This window comes from Salmo trutta, chromosome 38 (genome assembly GCF_901001165.1).
Source record: "Salmo trutta chromosome 38, fSalTru1.1, whole genome shotgun sequence".
Classification (NCBI taxonomy): domain Eukaryota; kingdom Metazoa; phylum Chordata; class Actinopteri; order Salmoniformes; family Salmonidae; genus Salmo; species Salmo trutta.
In genome coordinates this window covers 22,534,709-22,560,275 of record NC_042994.1, presented here as the reverse complement: position 1 = coordinate 22,560,275, position 25,567 = coordinate 22,534,709, and the positions used below count along the sequence as shown (strand labels likewise).

At 42.1% G+C, this 25,567-nt stretch overlaps 2 protein-coding genes across 2 annotated transcripts; both read left to right on the top strand.

Moving 5' to 3' along the window:
• The first annotated feature begins 6,210 nt into the window (after positions 1-6,210).
• Positions 6,211-12,638, top strand: LOC115177848 (CMRF35-like molecule 1). Its single transcript, XM_029738841.1, has 6 exons — positions 6,211-6,423; positions 6,730-7,053; positions 7,646-7,981; positions 8,959-9,063; positions 11,296-11,391; positions 11,878-12,638. The coding sequence occupies exons 1-6, from the start codon at positions 6,381-6,383 to the stop codon at positions 12,234-12,236; spliced, it is 1,263 nt and encodes a 420-aa protein (XP_029594701.1). The 5' UTR covers positions 6,211-6,380; the 3' UTR covers positions 12,237-12,638.
• An 8,614-nt stretch (positions 12,639-21,252) lies between these two features.
• On the top strand, positions 21,253-24,865 carry LOC115177850 (CMRF35-like molecule 4; the record flags this gene model as incomplete). Its single annotated transcript, XM_029738844.1, has 5 exons — positions 21,253-21,766; positions 21,878-21,985; positions 22,250-22,309; positions 24,385-24,492; positions 24,642-24,865. Coding segments are annotated over exons 1-5 (861 nt in total), but the record flags the coding sequence as incomplete, so codon positions are not given.
• Between the last annotated feature and the right edge of the window lie 702 nt (positions 24,866-25,567).

Below are 25,567 nucleotides of genomic sequence, written 5' to 3'. Positions count from 1 at the left end.
TGATACTTGGTATTAGATTGAATAATCTAACTGTGACTATTTCATACCTCATTAACAATTCCTCTATATTTCTACTCTCCTCAACACCACCTGTTTCTCTGTCTAATGTTGTCTTCCCTCCTCCCTCCCGCTGAAATGGTAGAAACTCAGAAGTACAGTACAGTAGAGACTAGCTAAATATAGCATCACTGTAACATTATGCCTGTGTACTGTCTCTGGGTGTTCTAGGTGATGTGATGTTCTCTGGTGTTGGTCTGGGTGTTCTAGGTGATGTGATGTTCTCTGGTGTTGGTCTGGGTGTTCTAGGTGATGTGATGTTCTCTGGTGTTGTTCTGGGTGTTCTAGGTGATGTTCTCTGGTGTTGTTCTGGGTGTTCTAGGTGATGTGATGTTCTCTGGTGTTGTTCTGGGTGTTCTAGGTGATGTGATGTTCTCTGGTGTTGGTCTGGGTGTTCTAGGTGAGGTGATGTTCTCTGGTGTTGTTCTGGGTGTTCTAGGTGATGTGATGTTCTCTGGTGTTGGTCTGGGTGTTCTAGGTGATGTGATGTTCTCTGGTGTTGGTCTGGGTGTTCTAGGTGATGTGATGTTCTCTGGTGTTGGTTTGGGTGTTCTAGGTGATGTGATGTTCTCTGGTGTTGTTCTGGGTGTCCTAGGTGATGTGATGTTCTCTGGTGTTGTTCTGGGTGTTCTAGGTGATGTGATGTTCTCTGGTGTTGTTCTGGGTGTTCTAGGTGATCTGATGTTCTCTGGTGTTGGTCTGGGTGTTGTTCTACTACTGCTGGGTCTGCTGCTGTTCATGTTCTTTAGACAGAGGAGAGACAGAGACAGGAGACCAACAGGTACACTAGTGATCACACACAATTATTATTTAAAAAATACAAAAATATGTTAAAAAATGTGTATAGGTTTTATTTAAATTAAAATAAATAAATAATCATCAACAATAAATCATCAATGTTTGTTTTCATCTTCAGCAGTCAAACACTCTGCCAGACTGTTGATGTCTGACTCCATGACAACCAACCAAGATCCAGACACAGGAACCATCGCTAACCCCATCTACGCCACAGTAACCAATCAGAACCCAGATAAAGCGTGTGACATCACAACCATCTATGCCACGGCAACCAATCCTCGTCGAGATGACATCTACTCTAATGTTGGTCCGTCTACACAGGTTCCAGAGAGTGTGACCAATGCTACTGTCAAATTCCCCAGATATCCAGCCTGTCTCCACTATGCTACTGTCAAATTCCCCAGAGATCCAGCCTGTCTCCACTATGCTACTGTCAAATTCCCCAGAGATCCAGCCTGTCTCCACTATGCTGCTGTCAACTTCCCCAGAGATCCAGTCTGTCTCCACTATGATACTGTTTCTTTCAGTAAAGACTCTGATGCTAGTAACCACCCAGACACTGACCCAACAGCTGTAGACACCTCATAATGTACTGCACCATTAAACACTCTGCTACATAGTCTACTACTGTAGACACCTCATAATGTACTGCACCATTAAACACTCTGCTACATAGTCTACTACTGTAGAACCTCATAATGTACTGCACCATTAAACACTCTGCTACATAGTCTACTACTGTAGACACCTCATAATGTACTGCACCATTAAACACTCTGCTACATAGTCTACTACTGTAGACACCTCATAATGTACTGCACCATTAAACACTCTGCTACATAGTCTACTACTGTAGACACCTCATAATGTACTGCACCATTAAACACTCTGCTACATAGTCTACTACTGTAGACACCTCATAATGTACTGCACCATTAAACACTCTGCTACATAGTCTACTACTGTAGACACCTCATAATGTACTGCACCATTAAACACTCTGCTACATAGTCTACTACTGTAGACACCTCATAATGTACTGCACCATTAAACACTCTGCTACATAGTCTACTACTGTAGACACCTCATAATGTACTGCACCATTAAACACTCTGCTACATAGTCTACTACTGTAGACACCTCATAATGTACTGCACCATTAAACACTCTGCTACATAGTCTACTACTGTAGACACCTCATAATGTACTGCACCATTAAACACTCTGCTACATAGTCTACTACTGTAGACACCTCATAATGTACTGCACCATTAAACACTCTGCTACATAGTCTACTACTGTAGACACCTCATAATGTACTGCACCATTAAAACTCTGCTACATAGTCTACTACTGTAGACACCTCATAATGTACTGCACCATTAAACACTCTGCTACATAGTCTACTACTGTAGACACCTCATAATGTACTGCACCATTAAACACTCTGCTACATAGTCTACTACTGTAGACACCTCATAATGTACTGCACCATTAAACACTCTGCTACATAGTCTACTACTGTAGACACTCATAATGTACTGCACCATTAAACACTCTGCTACATAGTCTACTACTGTAGACACCTCATAATGTACTGCACCATTAAACACTCTGCTACATAGTCTACTACTGTAGACACCTCATAATGTACTGCACCACATAGTCTACTACTGTAGAACCTCATAATGTACTGCACCATTAAACACTCTGCTACATAGTCTACTACTGTAGACACCTCATAATGTACTGCCCCATTAAACACTCTGCTACATAGTCTACTACTGTAGGACACCTCATAATGTACTGCACCATTAAACACTCTGCTACTAGTCTACTACTGTAGACCACCTCATAATGTACTGCACCATTAACACTCTGCTACATAGTCTACTACTGTAGACACCTCATAATGTACTGCATCATTAAACACTCTGCTACATAGTCTACTACTGTAGACAACCTCATAATGTACTGCACCATTAACACTCTGCTACATAGTCTACTACTGTAGACACCTCATAATGTACTGCACCATTAAACACTCTGCTACATAGTCTACTACTGTAGCCACCTCATAATGTACTGCACCCATTAAACACTCTGCTACATAGTCTACTACTGTAGGACACCTCATAATGTACTGCACCATAAACACTCTGCTACATAGTCTACTACTGTAGACACCTCATAATGTACTGCACCATTTAAACACTCTGCTAACATAGTCTACTACTGTAGACACCTCATAATGTACTGCAACCATTAAAACACTCTGCTACATAGTCTACTACTGTAGACACCTCATAATGTACTGCACCGTTAAACCACTGCTACATAGTCCTACTACTGTAGACACTCATAATGTACTGCACCCGTGTACCAACTCTTGCTATCATAGTCTTACTACTGTAGACACCTCATAATGTGACTGCACCATTAAAATACTCTGCTACAATAGTCTACTACCTGTAGACACCTCATAATGTACTGCACCTATTAAACACTCTGCTACAATAGTCTACATACTGTAGACACCATCATAAGATGTACTGCACCATTACACACTCTGCTACATAGTCTACTACTGTAGACCCCTCCATAAGTTACTGCACCATTAAACAGCTCTGCTACATAGTCTACTACTGTAGACACCTCATAATGTACTGCACCATTAAACACTCTGCTACATAGTCTACTACTGTAGACACTCATATTGTACTGCACCATTAAACACTCTGCTACATAGTCTACTACTGTAGACACCTCATAATGTACTGCACCATTAAACACTCTGCTACATAGTCTACTACTGTAGACACCTCATAATGTACTGCACCATTAAACACTCTGCTACATAGTCTACTACTGTAGACACCTCATAATGTACTGCACCATTAAACACTCTGCTACATAGTCTACTACTGTAGACACCTCATAATGTACTGCACCATTAAACACTCTGCTACATAGTCTACTACTGTAGACACCTCATAATGTACTGCACCATTAAACACTCTGCTACATAGTCTACTACTGTAGACACCTCATAATGTACTGCACCATTAAACACTCTGCTACATAGTCTACTACTGTAGCCACCTCATAATGTACTGCACCATTAAACACTCTGCTACATAGTCTACTACTGTAGACACCTCATAATGTACTGCACCATTAAACACTCTGCTACATAGTCTACTACTGTAGACACCTCATAATGTACTGCACCATTAAACACTCTGCTACATAGTCTACTACTGTAGACACCTCATAATGTACTGCACCATTAAACACTCTGCTACATAGTCTACTACTGTAGACACCTCATAATGTACTGCACCATTAAAACTCTGCTACATAGTCTACTACTGTAGACACCTCATAATGTACTGCACCATTAAACACTCTGCTACATAGTCTACTACTGTAGCCACCTCATAATGTACTGCACCATTAAACACTCTGCTACATAGTCTACTACTGTAGCCACCTCATAATGTACTGCTGCACTCTGCTACATAGTCTACTACTGTAGACACCTCATAATGTACTGCACCATTAAACACTCTGCTACATAGTCTACTACTGTAGCCACCTCATAATGTACTGCACCATTAAACACTCTGCTACATAGTCTACTACTGTAGACACCTCATAATGTACTGCACCATTAAACACTCTGCTACATAGTCTACTACTGTAGACACCTCATAATGTACTGCACCATTAACACTCTGCTACATAGTCTACTACTGTAGACACCTCATAATGTACTGCACCATTAAACACTCTGCTACATAGTCTACTACTGTAGACACCTCATAACGTACTGCACCATTAAATACTCTGCTACATAGTCTACTACTGTAGACACCTCATAATGTACTGCACCATTAAACACTCTGCTACATAGTCTACTACTGTAGACACCTCATAATGTACTGCACCATTAAACACTCTGCTACATAGTCTAGTACTGTAGACACCTCATAATGTACTGCACCATTAAACACTCTGCTACATAGTCTACTACTGTAGACACCTCATAATGTACTGCACCATTAAACACTCTGCTACATAGTCTACTACTGTAGACACCTCATAATGTACTGCACCATTAAACACTCTGCTACATAGTCTACTACTGTAGACACCTCATAATGTACTGCACCATTATACACTCTGCTGCATAGTCTACTACTGTAGACACCTCATAATGTACTGCACCATTAAATACTCTGCTGCATAGTCTACTACTGTAGACACCTCATAATGTACTGCACCATTAAACACTCTGCTACATAGTCTACTACTGTAGACACCTCATAATGTACTGCACCATTAAACACTCTGCTACATAGTCTACTACTGTAGACACCTCATAATGTACTGCACCATTAAACACTCTGCTACATAGTCTACTACTGTAGACACCTCATAATGTAATGCACCATTAAACACTCTGCTACATAGTCTACTACTGTAGACACCTCATAATGTACTGCACCATTAAACACTCTGCTACATAGTCTACTACTGTAGGCACCTCATAATGTACTGCACCATTAAACACTCTGCTACATAGTCTACTACTGTAGACACCTCATAATGTACTGCACCATTAAACACTCTGCTACATAGTCTACTACTGTAGACACCTCATAATGTACTGCACCATTAAACACTCTGCTACATAGTCTACTACTGTAGACACCTCATAATGTACTGCACCATTAAACACTCTGCTACATAGTCTACTACTGTAGACACCTCATAATGTACTGCACCGTTAAACACTCTGCTACATAGTCTACTACTGTAGACACCTCATAATGTACTGCACCGTTAAACACTCTGCTACATAGTCTACTACTGTAGACACCTCATAATGTACTGCACCGTTAAACACTCTGCTACATAGTCTACTACTGTAGACACCTCATAATGTACTGCACCATTAAACACTCCGCTACATAGTCTACTACTGTAGACACCTCATAATGTACTGCACCATTAAACACTCTGCTACATAGTCTACTACTGTAGACACCTCATAATGTACTGCACCGTTAAACACTCTGCTACATAGTCTACTACTGTAGACACCTCATAATGTACTGCTGCACTCTGCTACAAAGGTTCCACTCCAGCCATTACTATAAGTAGTCCTCCTCTCACCAGCCTCCACTGGTGCTGTCAGTAAACGCAGTACCATTCTCATCAGCATGAACCACTGTCACTAGACTCACAGAGCTGATATTGAGGGACAGGTGGAGAGAGAGCGAGATAGAGAGAGAGAGAGATGCAGAAATAGGGAAGTACATAGTTGCAAGAGTGCAAAGTGTGAGTGAGAGGGAGGGGCAGAGAGAGAGAAAGTACATAAAGTACATTAAGTTCCTGTAAGTACAGAATGAACAGAGAGAGTTGTAGACACCTGTAGACACCTGGACCAACCTGGAGAGAACACAGCATTATATCAGGACCTATAGACACCTGGACCAACCTGGAGAGAACACAACAAGATGAATATCCTGCTGATAGTCATCCTCCTCTCCTTCATGACAGGTAATAAGCTTGTTATAACTCTCTATAACAATGTAATAACATCCAGTTAGTTTTCTAATAAAGGCTGCTACTACAGATAAGGAAACACTATTGTGTGTGTGTGTGTGTGTGTGTGTGTGTGTGTGTGTGTGTGTGTGTGTGTGTGTGTGTGTGTGTGTGTGTGTGTGTGTGTGTGTGTGTGTGTGGTGTGTGTGTGTGGTTAATGTGATGCCACTGGTGTAGGAATCCTAACCATAAGTACATTAGTATTACAAAACACTAAACCAAGAGGAATATAAAATATATTTTCTCTGGTCTGATTGACAGGTTGTTTGAGCTCCTTCAAAGTGACAGGATACTCTGGAGGAACTGTCATCATCTACTGTCATTATTCCACAGAAGAAAGAAGTCATGAGAAATATTTCTGCGTGGGGCAGTATAGTTTGAGTTGTAAGGATCAAATCAAAACTGGATTGAAGAATAACTGGAAGCACAGTGGTAATTTCTCTCTGTATGACAACACTGGAGGAAACTACTTCTATGTGATCATCAGACAACTGACCAGACAAGATGAAGGGACCTACTGGTGTGGAGCGGACAAACGTATTCTACCTGACAGTTATACCAAGGTAGAGCTGGATGTGAAGGAGGGTGAGAGGCTTTTACTTTAACTTTATAAAATGAATTTAGCTACATATGTTATTACATGATCAGTACCACTAGTCAATGAAGTCAGTCTATAGTATTAGACTGAGGTTGTGATGTGTGTTTCTATTGACAGATGACTGATGTGAGAAGTCAGTCTATAGTATTAGACTAAGGTTGTGATGTGTGTTTCTATTGACAGATGACTGCTGTGAGAAGTCAGTCTATAGTATTAGACTAAGGTTGTGATGTGTGTTTCTATTGACAGATGACTGATGTGAGAAGTCAGTCTATAGTATTAGACTAAGGTTGTGATGTGTGTTTCTATTGACAGATGACTGCTGTGAGAAGTCAGTCTATAGTATTAGACTAAGGTTGTGATGTGTGTTTCTATTGACAGATGACTGATGTGAGAGGTCAGTCTATAGTATTAGACTAAGGTTGTGATGTGTGTTTCTATTGACAGATGACTGATGTGAGAAGTCAGCCTATAGTATTAGACTAAGGTTGTGATGTGTGTTTCTATTGACAGATGACTGCTGTGAGAGGTCAGTCTATAGTATTAGACTAAGGTTGTGATGTGTGTTTCTATTGACAGATGACTGCTGTGAGAAGTCAGTCACAGAGACGGCCTTTATGGGAGGAGAAGCTACCATCAGATGTAACTATCCAGAGGACTATAAGGACAGCATCAAGTATTTCTGCAAGGAAAGCAATGACTTCAAGACCTGTGTTAATATGATCTCTGCTAACCAGACAACTACAAAAGCTGGTCGTTTCTCTGCGTCTGACAACAGAAGAGAGAGATTCTCCACAGTGACCATCAGTGACCTGACTGAAGATGATACTGGGACCTACTGGTGTGGAGTAGAAACCAGCAGGACAGAACAACGTTACATTACACTGATCACACAGGTGAAGCTGCTTGTTATAAGTGAGTATAAACTTCCTCTTTCTCTTTAACATGTGAACGTAAACACACACGTTAGTCATATCAATTTGATAAAAGTTGTTTATTTTAAATGATAATTGCATGACATTTTTAATGTCATTCACATGTTAAATGTGTTTGATACCGTTCCATCCATTCCATTCCAGCCATTGTGATTAGCACTTCCTCCTATATGTCTGTTCACCAGCCTCCTCTGCTCCCCACACTGTACACCTGCAGTAACTATGATACATACTGTCTGACCATGTAAATCGAATATAACATTATATTATATCAATCTATTAGTTATAACTAGTCTGTTATGAAAAACTGTACTTTTAAACTAGCAATCACATCTATAACCTTGTGTAAGTATGCTGTTATTAACTGTTATTAAAAGTTATTAACTGTTATTAACTGTCAACAACCAGTTTAGTGACATGTAGCATTGAACTAAACATGTTATCAGTAGTAGTGGTTCAGTGGTTGACAGCAGGCAGTCAGTGTGTTAGTGGAGGCTGGGTGTGTCTGTGTGTTTGTAGTGGTGTGAAAAGACATTTGACCAGAACACTGTAACTTCCTCTGTAATAACTGTGTGTTTCTATATCTGTCTCAGTATCACTAAGCAGTCATGTGTTGAAGATATAAAACCACAAGTTTCAGTAGGAATGTTCCACTGGATATCATAAGGTGAATGCACCAATTTGTAAGTCGCTCTGGATAAGAGCGTCTGCTAAATGACTTAAATGTAAATGTAAAATGTAAATCATGAAACCTGCAGTTGTCATCAGAGAGAGAGAGAGAGAGAGAGAGACAGAGAGAGAGATATTGTGAGCTAAAGGAGAACTAACACACCTCAACAGGAACAAGAGAAACCACCCTAAATATCTCTGTCCCTGTGACTCTCTCCCTCCACCTCTCTCCACCTATCCCTCCTCACCTTCTTAAAACATTTTCATACTTGTGTCCATTGTTTTCAGTGAAATCAACCAACACCACCACCACAACAACAGCAACATCAGACCCACCCAGAGCCACCTTCATCTCACTATCATCATCATCCTCATCATTCCTCAATGGATCTGGTAAATACACTTTTACATATTTAGATGCCCGAGTCTCACTTTGGTTAGTGTTAAACATGTCTGTATGTAGTGTTATGATATGAGGGTAGGTTAGTGGTAGACATGTCTGTATGTAGTATTATGATATGAGGGTAGGTTAGTGGTAGACATGTCTGTATATAGTGTTATGATATGAGGGTAGGTTAGTGGTAGACATGTCTGTATGTAGTATTATGATATGAGGGTAGGTTAGTGGTAGACATGTCTGTATGTAGTGTTATGATATGAGGGTAGGTTAGTGGTAGACATGTCTGTATGTAGTGTTATGATATGAGGGTAGGTTAGTGTTATGATATGAGGGTAGGTTAGTGGTAGACATGTCTGTATGTAGTGTTATGATATGAGGGTAGGTTAGTGGTAGACATGTCTGTATGTAGTGTTATGATATGAGGGTAGGTTAGTGGTAGACATGTCTGTATGTAGTGTTATGATATGAGGGTAGGTTAGTGGTAGACATGTCTGTAGGTTAGTGTTATGATATGAGGGTAGGTTAGTGGTAGACATGTCTGTATGTAGTGTTATGATATGAGGGGTAGGTTAGTGGTAGACATGTCTGTAGGTTAGTGTTATGATATGAGGGTAGGTTAGTGTTATGATATGAGGGTAGGTTAGTGGTAAACATGTCTGTATGTAGAGTTACGATATGAGGGTAGGTTAGTGGTAGACATGTCTGTATGTAGTATTATGATATGAGGGTAGGTTAGTGGTAGACATGTCTGTATGTAGTGTTATGATATGAGGGTAGGTTAGTGGTAGACATGTCTGTATGTAGTGTTATGATATGAGGGTAGGTTAGTGTTATGATATGAGGGTAGGTTAGTGGTAGACATGTCTGTATGTAGTGTTATGATATGAGGGTAGGTTAGTGGTAGACATGTCTGTATGTAGTGTTATGATATGAGGGTAGGTTAGTGGTAGACATGTCTGTATGTAGTGTTATGATATGAGGGGTAGGTTAGTGGTAGACATGTCTGTATGTAGTGTTATGATATGAGGGGTAGGTTAGTGTTATGATATGAGGGTAGGTTAGTGGTAGACATGTCTGTATGTAGTGTTATGATATGAGGGTAGGTTAGTGGTAGACATGTCTGTATGTAGTGTTATGATATGAGGGTAAGTTAGTGGTAGACATGTCTGTATGTAGTGTTATGATATGAGGGTAGGTTAGTGGTAGACATGTCTGTATGTAGTGTTATGATATGAGGGTAGGTTAGTGGTAGACATGTCTGTATGTAGTGTTATGATATGAGGGGTAGGTTAGTGGTAGACATGTCTGTATGTAGTGTTATGATATGAGGGTAGGTTAGTGTTATGATATGAGGGTAGGTTAGTGGTAGACATGTCTGTATGTAGTGTTATGATATGAGGGTAGGTTAGTGGTAGACATGTCTGTATGTAGTGTTATGATATGAGGGAAGGTTAGTGGTAGACATGACAGAACACCTAGTCAGGTTACAGAACACCTTGTGAGGTTACAGAACACCTTGTCAGGTTACAGAACACTTAGTCAGGTTACAGAACACCTAGTCAGGTTACAGAACACCTAGTAAGGTTACAGAACACCTAGTCAGGTTACAGAACACCTAGTCAGGTTACAGAACACCTTGTCAGGTTACAGAACACCTAGTCAGGTTACAGAACACCTTGTCAGGTTACAGAACACCTAGTCAGGTTACAGAACACCTAGTCAGGTTACAGAACACCTAGTCAGGTAACAGAACACTTAGTCAGGTAACAGAACACCTAGTCAGGTTACAGAACACCTAGTCAGGTTACAGAACACCTTGTCAGGTTACAGAACACCTTGTCAGGTTACAGAACACCTAGTCAGGTTACAGAACACCTTGTCAGGTAACATAACACTTAGTCAGGTTACAGAACACCTAGTCAGGTTACAGAACACCTTGTCAGGTAACAGAACACCTTGTCAGGTAACAGAACACTTAGTCAGGTTACAGAACACTTTGTCAGGTTACAGAACACCTAGTCAGGTTACAGAACACCTAATCAGGTTACAGAACACCTAGTCAGGTTACAGAACACATAGTTGGGTTACAGAACACCTATTTAGGTTACAGAACAGTTATGCAAGACCACCACCGCTAGACTGAGCAGGTATAATGTAGCAGTAGGTTTGTCTAATCGGTTTCGTAACTGTGTGTGTGTGTGTGTGTGTGTGTGTGTGTGTTCCAGGTACCTCAGTGGTCATCATGGTGTCTGTTAGTCTGGTAGTGTTACTGCTGGTGATCAGCCTGATCATAGTCTACAGATGGAAATACAAGGCCACAGGTGAGAAACACACACACACACACACACACACACACACACACACACACACACACACACACACACACACACACACACACACACACACACACACACACACACACACACACACAACAAAGTAAGTTCCCCTTCTTTACAATCTCTCAGTTTTCCTTTCAGATAAATTCATTTGCATAATATCCACATCATCATTTGTACCTGGTTGAGAAATAGAGAATGAATAGTTACTGAGGAGTGTCTGAGCCTGGCCTGATTCTGGGGGAAGTGCAGCGCTCTGTCTGTCTGTCTGTCTGTCTGTCTGTCTGTCTGTCTGTCTGTCTGTCTGTCTGTCTGTCTGTCTGTCTGTCTGTCTGTCTGTCTGTCTGTCTGTCTGTCTGTCTGTCTGTCTGTCTGTCTGTCTGTCTGTCTGTCTGTCTGTCGTCCTATCTCTCTCTTCCTGTCTCTCTCTCTCTCTCTCTCTGAGTGATGTGTGTGTGTTGTGTTCCACAGGATCGGTCTCTTCAACACACAGAGTGGAGCGCCCCCTACAGTCAGACTCAGATGCTGCGACCTCCACCATCTATGCCACCGCCAACTTACCCACAAGCCACTCTGACTCTCTCCACCACGACAGCGTCAACTTTCACAAGAACCCCAGTAGCCCCAACGAAGCCAGAGTCACCATTACTAAAGAGGGCAGCTGCTCCAATGAGGCCACCGCTGCCATTGCTAAAGAGGGCACTTCATCATGTGACTATGCTACTGTGAACTATGGTCAAAGCCCAACCTACTCTACTGTCAATCATCCACACAGCTCCTCTGAGGCTCCTCCCATCTACTCCACAGGCAGCATACCCATAGACACTTGAGTCACTGGCAACCAATCACAAGATACACACACTCACAGTCACTTAGCTACTTCCTGTTCTCTCAGTGACAGTGAGTTTGCATGTCTTGCCCAATTGAGAGGAGGTGTCACTTTATGGGCAATTTAGGAGCCCGGATGCAAACGCCAAATGCCCTGGTCAAAACTGACAGTGATATAGGGGTGGAGTCAACAAACTCCGCCTTCGCAGTTTAAATTGTTCAATATGAGCTCAGCCACCAAGTAGATTATGATGATGATGATGATGATGATGAGCATTATAATAATTATAATTATAATTTTATTGTGATGCTATTTTGTCTTAATTGTATTTATGATTGTACATTCTTAACCTCCCTGGGCAAGCGTCCCACCTAGTCAACAGCCAGTGGAATTGCGTGGCGCGAAATACAAACACCTCATAAATGCTATAACTTCAATTTCTCAAACATATGACTATTTTACACAATTTTAAAGACAAGACTCTCGTTAATCTAACCACACTGTCCGATTTCAAAAAGGCTTTACAGTGAAAGCAAAACATTAGATTATGTCAGGAGAGTACCCTGCCAAAAATAATCACACAGCCAATTTCAAAGCAAGCATATATGTTACAAAATCCAAAACCACAGCTAAATGCAGCACTAACCTTTGATGATCTTCATCAGATGACACTCCTAGGACATTATGTTTTACAATACATGCATGTTTTGTTCAATCAAGTTCATTTTTATATCAAAAAACAGCTTTTTACATAAGCATGTGATGTTCAGAACTAGCATACCCACCGCAAACTTCCGGTGAATTTACTAAATTACTCACGATTAACGTTCACAAAATACATAACAATTATTTAAAGAATTATAGATACAGAACTCCTTTATGCAATCGCGGTGTCAGATTTTAAAATAGCTTTTCGGTGAAAGCACATTTTGCAATATTCTGAGTAGATAGCCCGGCCATCATGGCTAGCTAATTTGACACCCACCAAGTTTGGCCCTCACCAAACTCAGATTTACTATAAGAAAAATTGAATTACCTTTGCTGTTCTTCGTCAGAATGCACTCCCAGGACTTCTACTTCAGGTCACAATCCGAAGGGTGACGCGCGTGTGCGTTTCGTTACAAAAAAATTACAAATATTCCATTACCGTACTTCAAAGCATGTCAAACGCTGTTTAAAATCAATTTTTATGCGATTTTTCTCGTAAAATAGCGATAATATTCCAACCGGGCGACGTTGTATTTATTCAAAGACTGAAAGAAGAACATGGTCGTCTCGTGGACGCGCATCTCCAGTGTCATTGTTCCCTGCCTGACCACTCACAAAAACTCCTGCTGTTCTTCGCCCAGAGACTGCAGAGACGTCATTCCACTTTCTGGCGCCTTCTGAGAGCCAATGGAAGCCTTAGAAAATGTCACGTTACAGCAGAGATGCTGTATTTTTGATAGAGATGCCACAGAAGGAGAACAAATTGTCAGAAAGGGCACTCCCTTATGGAATCTTCTCAGGTTTTGGCCTGCCATATGAGTTCTGTTATACTCACAGACACCATTCAAACAGTTTTAGAAACTGTAGAGTGTTTTCTATCCAAATCTACTAATTATATGCATATTCTCGTTTCTGGGCAAGAGTAGTAACCAGTTTAAATCGGGTAAGTTTTTTTATCCGGCTTTGCAAATACTGCCCCCTAGCCAAATACTGCCTGGACCAGGGGGATGTGTTGTGTTTAGGGGAATGTGTCTGGACCATGGGGATGTGTTGTGTTAAGGGGAATGTGTCTGGACTAGGGGGATGTGTTGTGTTAAGGGGAATGTGTCTGGACAAAGGGGATGTGTTGTGTTAAGGGGAATGTGTCTGGACCAGGGGATGTGTTACTGGACAAAGGGGATGTGTTGTGTTAAGGGGAATGTGTCTGGACCAAGGGGATGTGTTGTGTTAAGGGGAATGTGTCTGGACCAGGGGGATGTGTTGTGTTAAGGGGAATGTGTCTGGACCAGGGGGATGTGTTGTGTTAAGGGGAATGTGTCTGGACCAGGGGGATGTGTTGTGTTAAGGGGAATGTGTCTGGACCTAGGGGGATGTGTTGTGTTAAGGGGAATGTGTCTGGACCAGGGGGATGTGTTGTGTTAAGGGGAATGTGTGTGGACCAGGGGGAGTGTGTTAATGGGAATGTGTTGGACCAGGGGGATGTGTTGTGTTAATGGGATGTGTCTGGACCAGGGGGATGTGTTGTGTTAAGGGGAATGTGTCTGGACCAGGGGATGTGTTGTGTTAAGGGGAATGTGTCTGGACCAGGGGGATGTGTTGTGTTAAGGGGAATGTGTCTGGACCAGGGGGATGTGTTGTGTTAAGGGGAATGTGTCTGGACCAGGGGGATGTGTTGTGTTAAGGGAAATGTGTCTGGACCATGGGGATGTGTTGTGTTAAGGGGAATGTGTCTGGACCAGGGGGATGTGTTGTGTTAAGGGGAATTATTTTTGGTTTAATATAAATCTGTCATCATTTTATTGTGGTGGTTTTATGAAGTGATTTTGTCTGACTTGTTTAAGCAATTGTACGTTCTTAACTGAATAAAACATTGATCTGACTTCTCTAGTCCCCTCTTCCTGACAGCAAAGATCATCTGTTATATTATATCAATACAACAACCCAAGACTCCACCTACCAAACCCTCAACACAACAACCCAAGACTCCACCTACCAAACCCTCAACACAACAACCCAAGACTCCACCTACCAAACCCTCAATACAACAACCCAACCCAACACTCCACCTCCCAAACCCTCAACACAACAGACCCAACACTCCACCTATCAAACCCTCAACACAACAGACCCAACACTCCACCTACCAAACCCTCAACACAGCAACCCAAGACTCCACCTACCAAACCCTCAACACAGCAACCCAAGACTCCACCTACCAAACCCTCAACACAACAGATCCAAACTAAAATGATGACACCATTAACTTCACACAGAGACAGGATACTGTTAGTACAGTGTTAGTCTTTGTAACATTTTAACTTTTGGAAATCCATTCTGCACCGTCCTTTCTCAATCAATGTAAACATATGTGGATTAATATAATAAAATATATTGATGTGTACTTTAACTATAATGTCATCATGTCAACAATGTGTTCCTCCTCTGCTGAAACAAACATGGTAACTTTAGAACAGAGAAGTTGACAGTTTTAACCCTTAGTCACCACAGCTTGCTGGTTTAGAAGTCTAACCTCCGGCCGGTTTGAACCAGTTTCACTCTGCAGCACAGATAGACCTGCACACACTGAGGTCACTACATAGAAACCAACAGGATGTGTAAGCTAACGCCCAAACCTCCACCACCTCCATCACTACCACTTCCGTCTCTCTGACATGGGGGAGAGAGAGTTGTGGAAGAAAGATCATTTCAGTAACACTGCTGTCAAACTAGTAGCTGACAGAGAAGCTGTTGTGGACCTGTGCTAGCTGGTAGAATAGTAAAGTAACTTTAACAGTATAGTAACTGTGATAGTAAAGTAACGTTAACAGTATAGTAACTGTGGTAGTAAAGTAACTTTAACAGTATAGTAACTGTGGTAGTAAAGTAACTTTAACGGTATAGTAACTGAGGAGTAATTGACCAGAATGAAGATACTCCATGTTTTCTCCTGCTGTCTCCTCTCAGGTGAGGTCTGTCTGTCTGTCTGTCTGTCTGTCTGTCTGTCTGTCTGTCTGTCTGTCTGTCTGTCTGTCTGTCTGTCTGTCTGTCTGTCTGTCTGTCTGTCTGTCTGTCTGTCTGTCTGTCTGTCTGTCTGTCTGTCTGTATTACTGTCTGGATCATATATTTACATAGTAAACAAGGAAATGAACATATGTATTTATAGTAGCAGAAAGGTCAATAGTGCTGAGCTTGTTTCTTCTGATAATACTAAACCTGAAATGGTTGATATGTTGTCTTTTGACTGGATTTGTGCAGAGTTAAAGTAAGATTAAAATCAAAGTCTACTGGTCACTGACAGTGTTTAGCAGGTGTTATTAGTGGTGCAGTGAAATGTTTATGTTACTAGCTCCTAACAATGGATTCAAACGTCAAACAATTGAAATGTAATGAAAATTACAAAAAAATTCAAGAAATCAAGAATGGTGGGATGAATCCAATTAACAACCCAAATAGCACTGTAGCAGTATCATAATGCTATCTATACATATGTCCACCAGGGGGATTTACACAAGATCAACTAAGAATGATATGTACAGCAGTAGATAAACTAAGAATGATATGTACAGCAGTAGATTCACTAAGAATGATATGTACAGCAGTATATGCACTAAGATTGATATGTACAGCAGTAGATACACTAAGATTGATATGTACAGCAGTGAATATATTAGATTGAGCTATGTCAAGAATCCAGGATATAAATTAAATATGTGGTGTATAAACAGTGTAACTAAAATACAGTATAGATTTTAACATGTAAACCTTAGTGGGGCAAACTACCCCAACAATGTTTGGGGGATGCAGGCCAGCAATGTCACTACAGAACACTATTCAATACATTCATTGCACTATAACAGTGTCAAACGGTTCCCCCACTGTTGAGATGTACAAACTATGGCATGAATCAAATCAAATGTTATTTGTCACATATACATGTTTAGCAGATGTTAATGCTTGTGCTTCTAGTTCCGACAGTGCATTAATATCTGACAAGTAATCTAACAAGTAATCTAACAATTCCCCAACAACTAACTAATACACACAAATCTAAATGGGTGAATGAGAATATATACATATAAATATATGGATGAGCGATGGCCGAGCGGCATTGGCAAGGTGCAATAGATGGTATAAAATACAGTGTATACATGTGATATGAGTAATGTAGGATATGAAACATTATTAAAGTGGCATTATAAAAAGTGGCATTGTTAAAAGTGACTAGTGATCCACTTAATAAACCGGACAGTGATTGGGTCTCAATATAGGCAGCAGCCTCTCTGTGTTAGTGATGGCTGTTCAGCAGTCTGATGGCCTTGAGATAGAAGTTGTTTTTCAGTCTCTCGGTCCCAGCTTTGATGCACCTGTACTGACCTCGCCTTCTGGATGGTAGCGGGGTGAACAAGCAGTGGCTCGGATGGTTGTTGTCCTTGATTATCTTCTTGGCCTTCCTGTTACATCAGGTGCTGTAGGTGTCATGGAGGGCAGGTAGTTTGTCTCCGGTGATGCGTTGGGCAGACCGCACCACCATCTGGAGAGCCTTGCAGTTGAGGGCGGTGCGGTTGCCATACCAGGCTGTGATACAGCCCGACAGGATGCCTTCGATTGTGCATCTGTAAAAGTTTGTCAGGGTTTCGCTGTTGCGCCTTCTTCACCACACTGTCTGTGTGGGTGGACCATTAGAGTTTGTCTGTGATGTGTACACCAAGGAACTTAAAACTTTCCACCTTCTCCACTGCTATACCTTCGATGAGGATAGGGGGGTGCTCCCTCTGCTGTTTCCTGAAGTCCACGATCATCTCCTTTGTTTTGTTGACATTGAGTGAGAGGTTATTTTCCTGACACCACACTCCGAGTGCCCTCACCTCCTCCCTGTGGGCTGTCTCGTTGTTGTTGGTAATTAAGCCCACCACTGTTGTGTCGTCTACAAACTTGATGATTGAGTTGGAGGCGTGCATGGCCACGCAGTCGTGGGTGAACATGGAGTACAGGAGGGGCATGCACCCTTATGGGGCCCCAATGTTGAGGGTCAGGGAAGTGGAGATGTTGCTTCCTACCTTCACCACCAGGGGGCGGCCCTTCAGAAAGTTCAGCACCCAATTTCACAGGACGGGGTTGAGACCCAGGGCCTCCAGCTTGATGATGAGCTTGGAGGGTACTATGGTGTTGAATGCTGAGCTGTAGTCAATGAACAGCATTCTTACATAGGTATTCCTCTTGTCCAGATAGGATAGGGCAGTGTGCAGTGTGATGGCGATTGCATTGTCTGTGGACCTGTTGGGGCGGTAAGCAAACTGAAGTGGGTCTAGGGTGACAGGTAAGGTGGTGGTGATATGATCCTTGGATAGTCTCTCAAAGCACTTCATGATGACAGAAGTGAGTGCTACGGGGCAGTAGTCATTTAGTTCAGTTATCTTTGCCTTCTTGGGTACAGGAACTATGGTGACCATCTTGAGGCATGTGGGGACAGCAGACTGGGATAGGGAGCGATTGAATATGTCCGTTAACACACCAGCCAGCTGGTCTGTGCATGCTCTGAGGACGCGGCTTGGGATGCTGTCTGGGCCAGCAGCCTTGCAAGGGTTAGCACGTTTAAATGTTTAACTCCCATCTGCCACTGAGAAGGAGAGGGGGGGGGGGGTGCAGTCCTTGTTAGTGGGAATTGAGAGTCCACTTTGTCCCTGTACCGGCATTCCGCTTGTTTCATTGCCTTCGCGGAGGGAATAACTTCGCTGTTTATATTCAGCCATATTCCCAGACCTCTTTCCATGGTTAAATTAAGTTGTTCGCGCTTTCAGTTTTGCGCAAATGCCGCCAATCATCCACGGTTTCTAGTTAGTGGGACCATGAGCTGATAAGAGGATATCCGTAATTTCGATTAAGACATTAATGAGCTAGCTAGGACGGACGTAGTCAATATAACTATTTGTTCAGCACTTTGAAATGTACAGTGACAGGATTCAGAACATGGGTCGTTCTTACAGTATTTTCCCTGAACACCAAGTCAGAACCGTAGGATCAAAAAGGGGGCATATTAGCAAACAATGAAAGATCTTACAATATTCGATGATTACATTTCTCTAAATCAGGCTATAGGCTACATGTGCACCAACAAGTCAGAACTGTAGGCTAAGTTATGAGGGGTCTGGCATTCTCTGCATTTATGGTGCTTTCAAGACAATGGGGAAGTCGGAAAAAAACAAGGTCAAATCATGACATCAGTGATCTTCAGGTTGGTGCTCTAGAAAGAGGCCCGTGTTCCCGACTTGGAATTCCGAGTTGGATGACCATTTAAACCAATTTTTTCCCAGTCGGAGATCGTTTTTTTCCCAGACTTCCCAGTTGTGTTGAACTCACTGAAGTTGGATGTCTGAGGTTTCCCAGTTCCCAGTTGTTTTGAAAGCTGCATTAATGCTCAGAGGGAGACGGCAGGGTATTCCCTTTGAGTCAGAAACCCAAACTGCTCCGTAGTGACCCGTGAATGAGTTGTCTGCAGCATTCGGTCACATGACAGCTTGATCAGCTGTTTGATTTCACTTACCAGCATGTCAACTGAGCCAGGATCACTTTGGGAAGTAGGTCCCAAAGAGCTCTTCCAAGCATTGGAGGTGAGCAGTCATCACTCGTATGGGACACTTAGTGATGTTGTTTTCTGTTAGAAGGCTTTTGAAAGAATCTCTCCAATAACAATTCTTTCCTCTCATCTGAATCCACTGATTGGGTCACTCATCAGTAGAATGCTCTTGTATTTCCCCTGCATGCTTGCATTCAGTTCATTCTGTTTACCAAATATGTCTGTTATATAGGCAAGGAGTGTCACAACTCCTACCGAAGGTAGCTCCCCCTCCTGTTCGGGTGGCGCTCAGCGGCCGTCGTCGCCGGCCTACTAGCTGCCACTGATTCCCTTTTCCCCCTTTTCGTTTATTGTGTGCACCTGTTTTTGGTTTGGGCTGATTAACTGGGCTATTTTAGCCAGGAGGCCTGCCTGCTCTGTGTGCGGGATTATTTATTCGTTGTATTGCTTGTGAATGCACGCTCATTTGTATTTTGAGGTGCAAGTGCGTATTTTGCGCCGACCTGTTCTGTTCCATGTGTTTGGGCACTTTGGTTTTTGTGTGCGCTCTAGTACGCTGTTGGGGTGGCTTGTGTTTTGCCGTTGTGTGTTGAATAAATAACACTACCCTGCATTCTCTGCCTCCTGCTCCTGACTCTGCACCCACTACGCCCAAGCGTTACAAGGAGACACATTTTCTTACACAGATAGTCAACCAAGTCTTTGTATTTTACATCCATTGTGAATTAAATCACTTCCTCTCTCAATGCGAAACATTTTAGTCATTCAGTCAGAGTTATACTGCTAGCAATAGCATAAATTCTTTGTTTAACAGTTATCTGACAAAGGTATTGATGTGAGTTTCTGTGCCTCTGCCTCCTTGGTTTCACCGTATCAATTGAGGCCGGTAATATCAAAGTCTCTACAATAGTGTGTGGTGTCATAGTGCAGAGGGCCGAGCAATTCACCTTGGGAATGATTCAAGTGTAACAGTCAAGTCTAGACTTTTCCCATTATCTATAGACACTCTGGTTGAATATAATCTTTCAGATCTGAATACTTTTCATTTCCATTTTTATAGTTAACCACATTACAACAATTTTGATATACAAAGATGATATTATAATGTATATATTTTTTGTACATTAATACACACCCCATATTGAACTGTTACTATAAGACCTCAATACATTAATACACACCCCATATTGAACTGTTACTATCAGACCTCAATACATTAATACACACCCCATATTGAACTGTTACTATAAGACCTCAATACATTAATACACACCCCATATTGAACTGTTACTATCAGACCTCAATACATTAATACACACCCCATATTGAACTGTTACTATCAGACCTCAATACATTAATACACACCCCATATTGAACTGTTACTATCAGACATCAATACATTAATACACACCCCATATTGAACTGTTACTATTAGACCTCAATACATTAATACACACCCCATATTGAACTGTTACTATCAGACCTCAATACATTAATACACACCCCATATTGAACTGTTACTATCAGACCTCAATACATTAATACACACCCCATATTGAACTGTTACTATCAGACCTCAATACATTATTACACACCCCATATTGAACTGTTACTATCAGACCTCAATACATTAATACACACCTCATATTGAACTGTGTTACTCACTGAACACATCACTCAATTCTTATACTACAGTGATCAATACTGTACTTTTCTTTATCCTTCAACACTGTTTTACTGTATTGCTGTAGTCCTGAACACATAAATGTACTGTATCACTCAGTCCCAGATGATTAAACATTCTCTACCTGTCACTCAACTATCTCCCTTACCTGACTGTCTGTGAAACATGGTGACTATGGAAACTGTTATTGTAGAGATGATGTGAATGTGTTTCTTTGGTTGTTTCATAGCTGTGAGCTGTGTGATGTCAGGAGTGATCACAAAGAGACGGACAGAAGGAGGAAATTCTAGCATTCAGTGTCCTTATGACCGGGGGTTTGAGATGTACCAGAAGTACCTCTCTAAAGGGATCTGGGCCTGCCGGGTTTATTTAATCAAAACCCAAACGCATCAGAACCCAGCGTGGACTCATAAAGGGAGATACTCTCTGTATGATGACACAGAGAGAAGAGTCTTCACTGTGACGATCACTAACCTGATCCTAGAGGATTCAGGGACCTACTGGTGTGGAATAAACACATGGTGGTGGTATAACAAGACTGAAGTCAGGATCACTGTGGACAGAGGTTGGTGTCTAAGACGTCCTATCAGTGTGCTTAAGTCTGACTACATTTTACACGTTATATATTAGTGTTGATGTATTATCTCTCTCTCTCTCTCCTTTCCTCTCTCTACAGCTCCTGTTCCTCCCAACCCTGGCTCTGTCACCTCCAGACCTCTACTCTCCACGACACACCCATCAACAAACATCACCATGACAACTGACTCCTCAAACTCCACTACTGGTACATATATTACCCTAAGAGACATGGCTCTCTGAAGACCACGCACCTACATCTATACATATATACCTCCCTCTCTAAAGACTGCACACCTACATCTATATATATATATCCCTCTCTGAATACTACACACCTACATCTCTCTCTCTCTCTCTCTCTCTCTCTCTCTCTCTCTCTCTCTCTCTCTCTCTCTCTCTCTCTCTCTCTCTCTCTCATATATTGTTGGGGGTTTTCACCTAACTTATGTGACTCATAATGTTCCAACAGATAGGACCAATGGAACAGTAAGAACAGCATCACCACCCACAGACATGACTAGAACACAAGGTAACAACAGCATCACCACCACAGACATGACAAGAACACAAGGTAACAACAGCATCACCACCACAGACATGACTAGAACACAAGGTAACAACAGCATCACCACCACAGACATGACTAGAACACAAGGTAACAACAGCATCACCACCACAGACATGACTAGAACACAAGGTAACAACAGCATCACCACCACAGACATGACTAGAACACAAGGTAACAACAGCATCACCACCACAGACATGACTAGAACACAAGGTAACAACAGTATCACTACCACAGACATGACTAGAACACAAGGTAACAACAGCATCACCACCACAGACATGACTAGAACACAAGGTAACAACAGCATCACCACCACAGACATGACTAGAACACAAGGTAACAACAGCATCACCACCACAGACATGACTAGAACACAAGGTAACAACAGCATCACCACCACAGACATGACTAGAACACAAGTTAACATAATGCACATGCATCACACTGTAACATGGACTACAATAACCGTGCATCACACTGTAACATGGACTACAACTACCATCTGGGGCGGCAGGTAGCCTAGTGGTTAGAGCGTTGGACTTGTAACCGAAATGTTGCATGATCGGTAAAGGTAATGTAAAAATCTGTCCTTCTGCCCCTGAACAAGGCAGTTAACCCACTGTTCCTAGGCCGTCATTGAAAATAAGAATTTGTTCTTATCTGACTTGCGTAGTTAAATAAAGGCAAAATTTAAAAAAGCATCACACTGTAACATGGACTACAACTACCAAGCCTCAAACTGTAACCTAGACTACAACTACCAAGCACCATACTGTAACATGGACTACAACTACCAAGCATCAAACTGTAACCTAGACTACAACTACCAAGCATCAAACTGCAACCTAGACTACAACTACCAAGCACCATACTGTAACATGGACTACAACCTCCAAGCACCATACTGTAACATGGACTACAGCTCCCAAGCATCATACTGTAACATGGACTACAGCCGCCAAGAATCATACTGTAACAGGGACTACAACTACCGAGCATCTGACCCTTATAAACCAAAACATTGAATGTAAAGATACACCACCTTGTGGTGGAAACTAGTCATTACATCTCCCACCTCCAGACAGTGAATGAGATTGAACCACAAAAAAAACACACTGACTTTGCCTGATTCTTAATATAAGAATGTATAATCTGGCTCGTATTATTGATACCTCATCATTAACATTTCATCTTTATTCATGCTCTCCTCAACACCACCTGTTTCTCTGTCTAATGTTGTCTTCCCTCCTCCCTCCCGCTGAAATGGAAGAAACACAGAAGTACAGTACAGTAGAGACTAGCTAAATGTAGCATCACTGTAACATTATGCCTGTGTACTGTCTCTGGGTGTTCTAGGTGATGTTATCTGGTGTTGTTCTGGGTGTTCTAGGTGATGTGATGTTCTCTGGTGTTGTTCTGGGTGTTCTAGGTGATGTGATGTTCTCTGGTGTTGTTCTGGGTGTTCTAGGTGATGTTCTCTGGTGTTGGTCTGGGTGTTCTAGGTGATGTGATGTTCTCTGGTGTTGTTCTGGGTGTTCTAGGTGATGTTCTCTGGTGTTGGTCTGGGTGTTCTAGGTGATGTGATGTTCTCTGGTGTTGGTCTGTGTGTTCTAGGTGATGTGATGTTCTCTGGTGTTGGTCTGGGTGTTCTAGGTGATGTGATGTTCTCTGGTGTTGTTCTGGGTGTTCTAGGTGATGTGATGTTCTCTGGTGTTGGTCTGGGTGTTCTAGGTGATGTTCTCTGGTGTTGGTCTGGGTGTTCTAGGTGATGTGATGTTCTCTGGTGTTGTTCTGGGTGTTCTAGGTGATGTTCTCTGGTGTTGGTCTGGGTGTTCTAGGTAATGTGATGTTCTCTGGTGTTGGTCTGGGTGTTCTAGGTGATGTGATGTTCTCTGGTGTTGTTCTGGGTGTTCTAGGTGATGTGATGTTCTCTGGTGTTGTTCTGGGTGTTCTAGGTGATGTGATGTTCTCTGGTGTTGGTCTGGGTGTTCTAGGTGATGTGATGTTCTCTGGTGTTGTTCTGGGTGTTCTAGGTGATGTGATGTTCTCTGGTGTTGGTCTGGGTGTTGTTCTACTACTGCTGGGTCTGCTGCTGTTCATGTTCTTTAGACAGAGGAGAGACAGAGACAGGAGACCAACAGGTACACTAGTTATCACACGCAATCATTATCTAAACAATTAACAAATATGTAAAAAAGTAAATACAGATTTTATAAATAAATAAAACAAAATAAATCATAAAAAATATATAAAAAATAAATAAATAATCTACGTTTGTTTTCCTCTTCAGCAGCCAAACACTCTGCCAGGCCGTTGGTGCCTGACTCCTTGACAACCAACCAGGAGCCAGACACAGGAAATATTACTAACCCCATCTATGCCACATCAACAAATCCTTGTCCAGATGACATCTACTCTAATGTTGGTTCGTCTACACAGGTTCCAGACAGTGTGACCTCTGCTACTGTCAACTTCCCCAGAGATCCAGCCTGTCTTCACTATGCTACTGTCAACTTCACCAGAGATCCAGCCTGTCTCCACCATGCTACTGTCAACTTCACCAGAGATCCAGCCTGTCTCCACTATGCTACTGTCAACTTCACCAGAGATCCAGCCTGACTCCACTATGCTACTGTCAACTTCCCCAGAGATCCAGCCTGTCTCCACTATGCTACTGTCAACTTCCCCAGAGATCCAGCCTGTCTCCACTATGCTACTGTCAACTTCACCAGAGATCCAGCCTGTCTTCACTATGCTGCTGTCAACTTCCCCAGAGATCCAGCCTGTCTCCGATATGCTACTGTCAACTTCCCCAGAGATCCAGCCTGTCTCCACTATACTACTGTCAACTTCCCCAGAGATCCAGCCTGTCTCCACTATGTTACTGTCAAATTCCCCAGAGATCCAGCCTGTCTCCACTATGCTACTGTCAACTTCCCCAGAGATCCAGCCTGTCTCCACTATGTTACTGTTTCCTTCAGTAAAGACTCTGAGGCTAGTAACCACCAAGACACTGACCCAACAGCTGTAGACACCTCATAATGTACTGCACCATTAAACACTCTGCTACATAGTCTACTACTGTAGACACCTCATAATGTACTGCACCATTAAACACTCTGCTACATAGTTTACTACTGTAGACACCTCATAATGTACTGCACCATTAAACACTCTGCTACATAGTCTACTACTGTAGACAGCTCATAATGTACT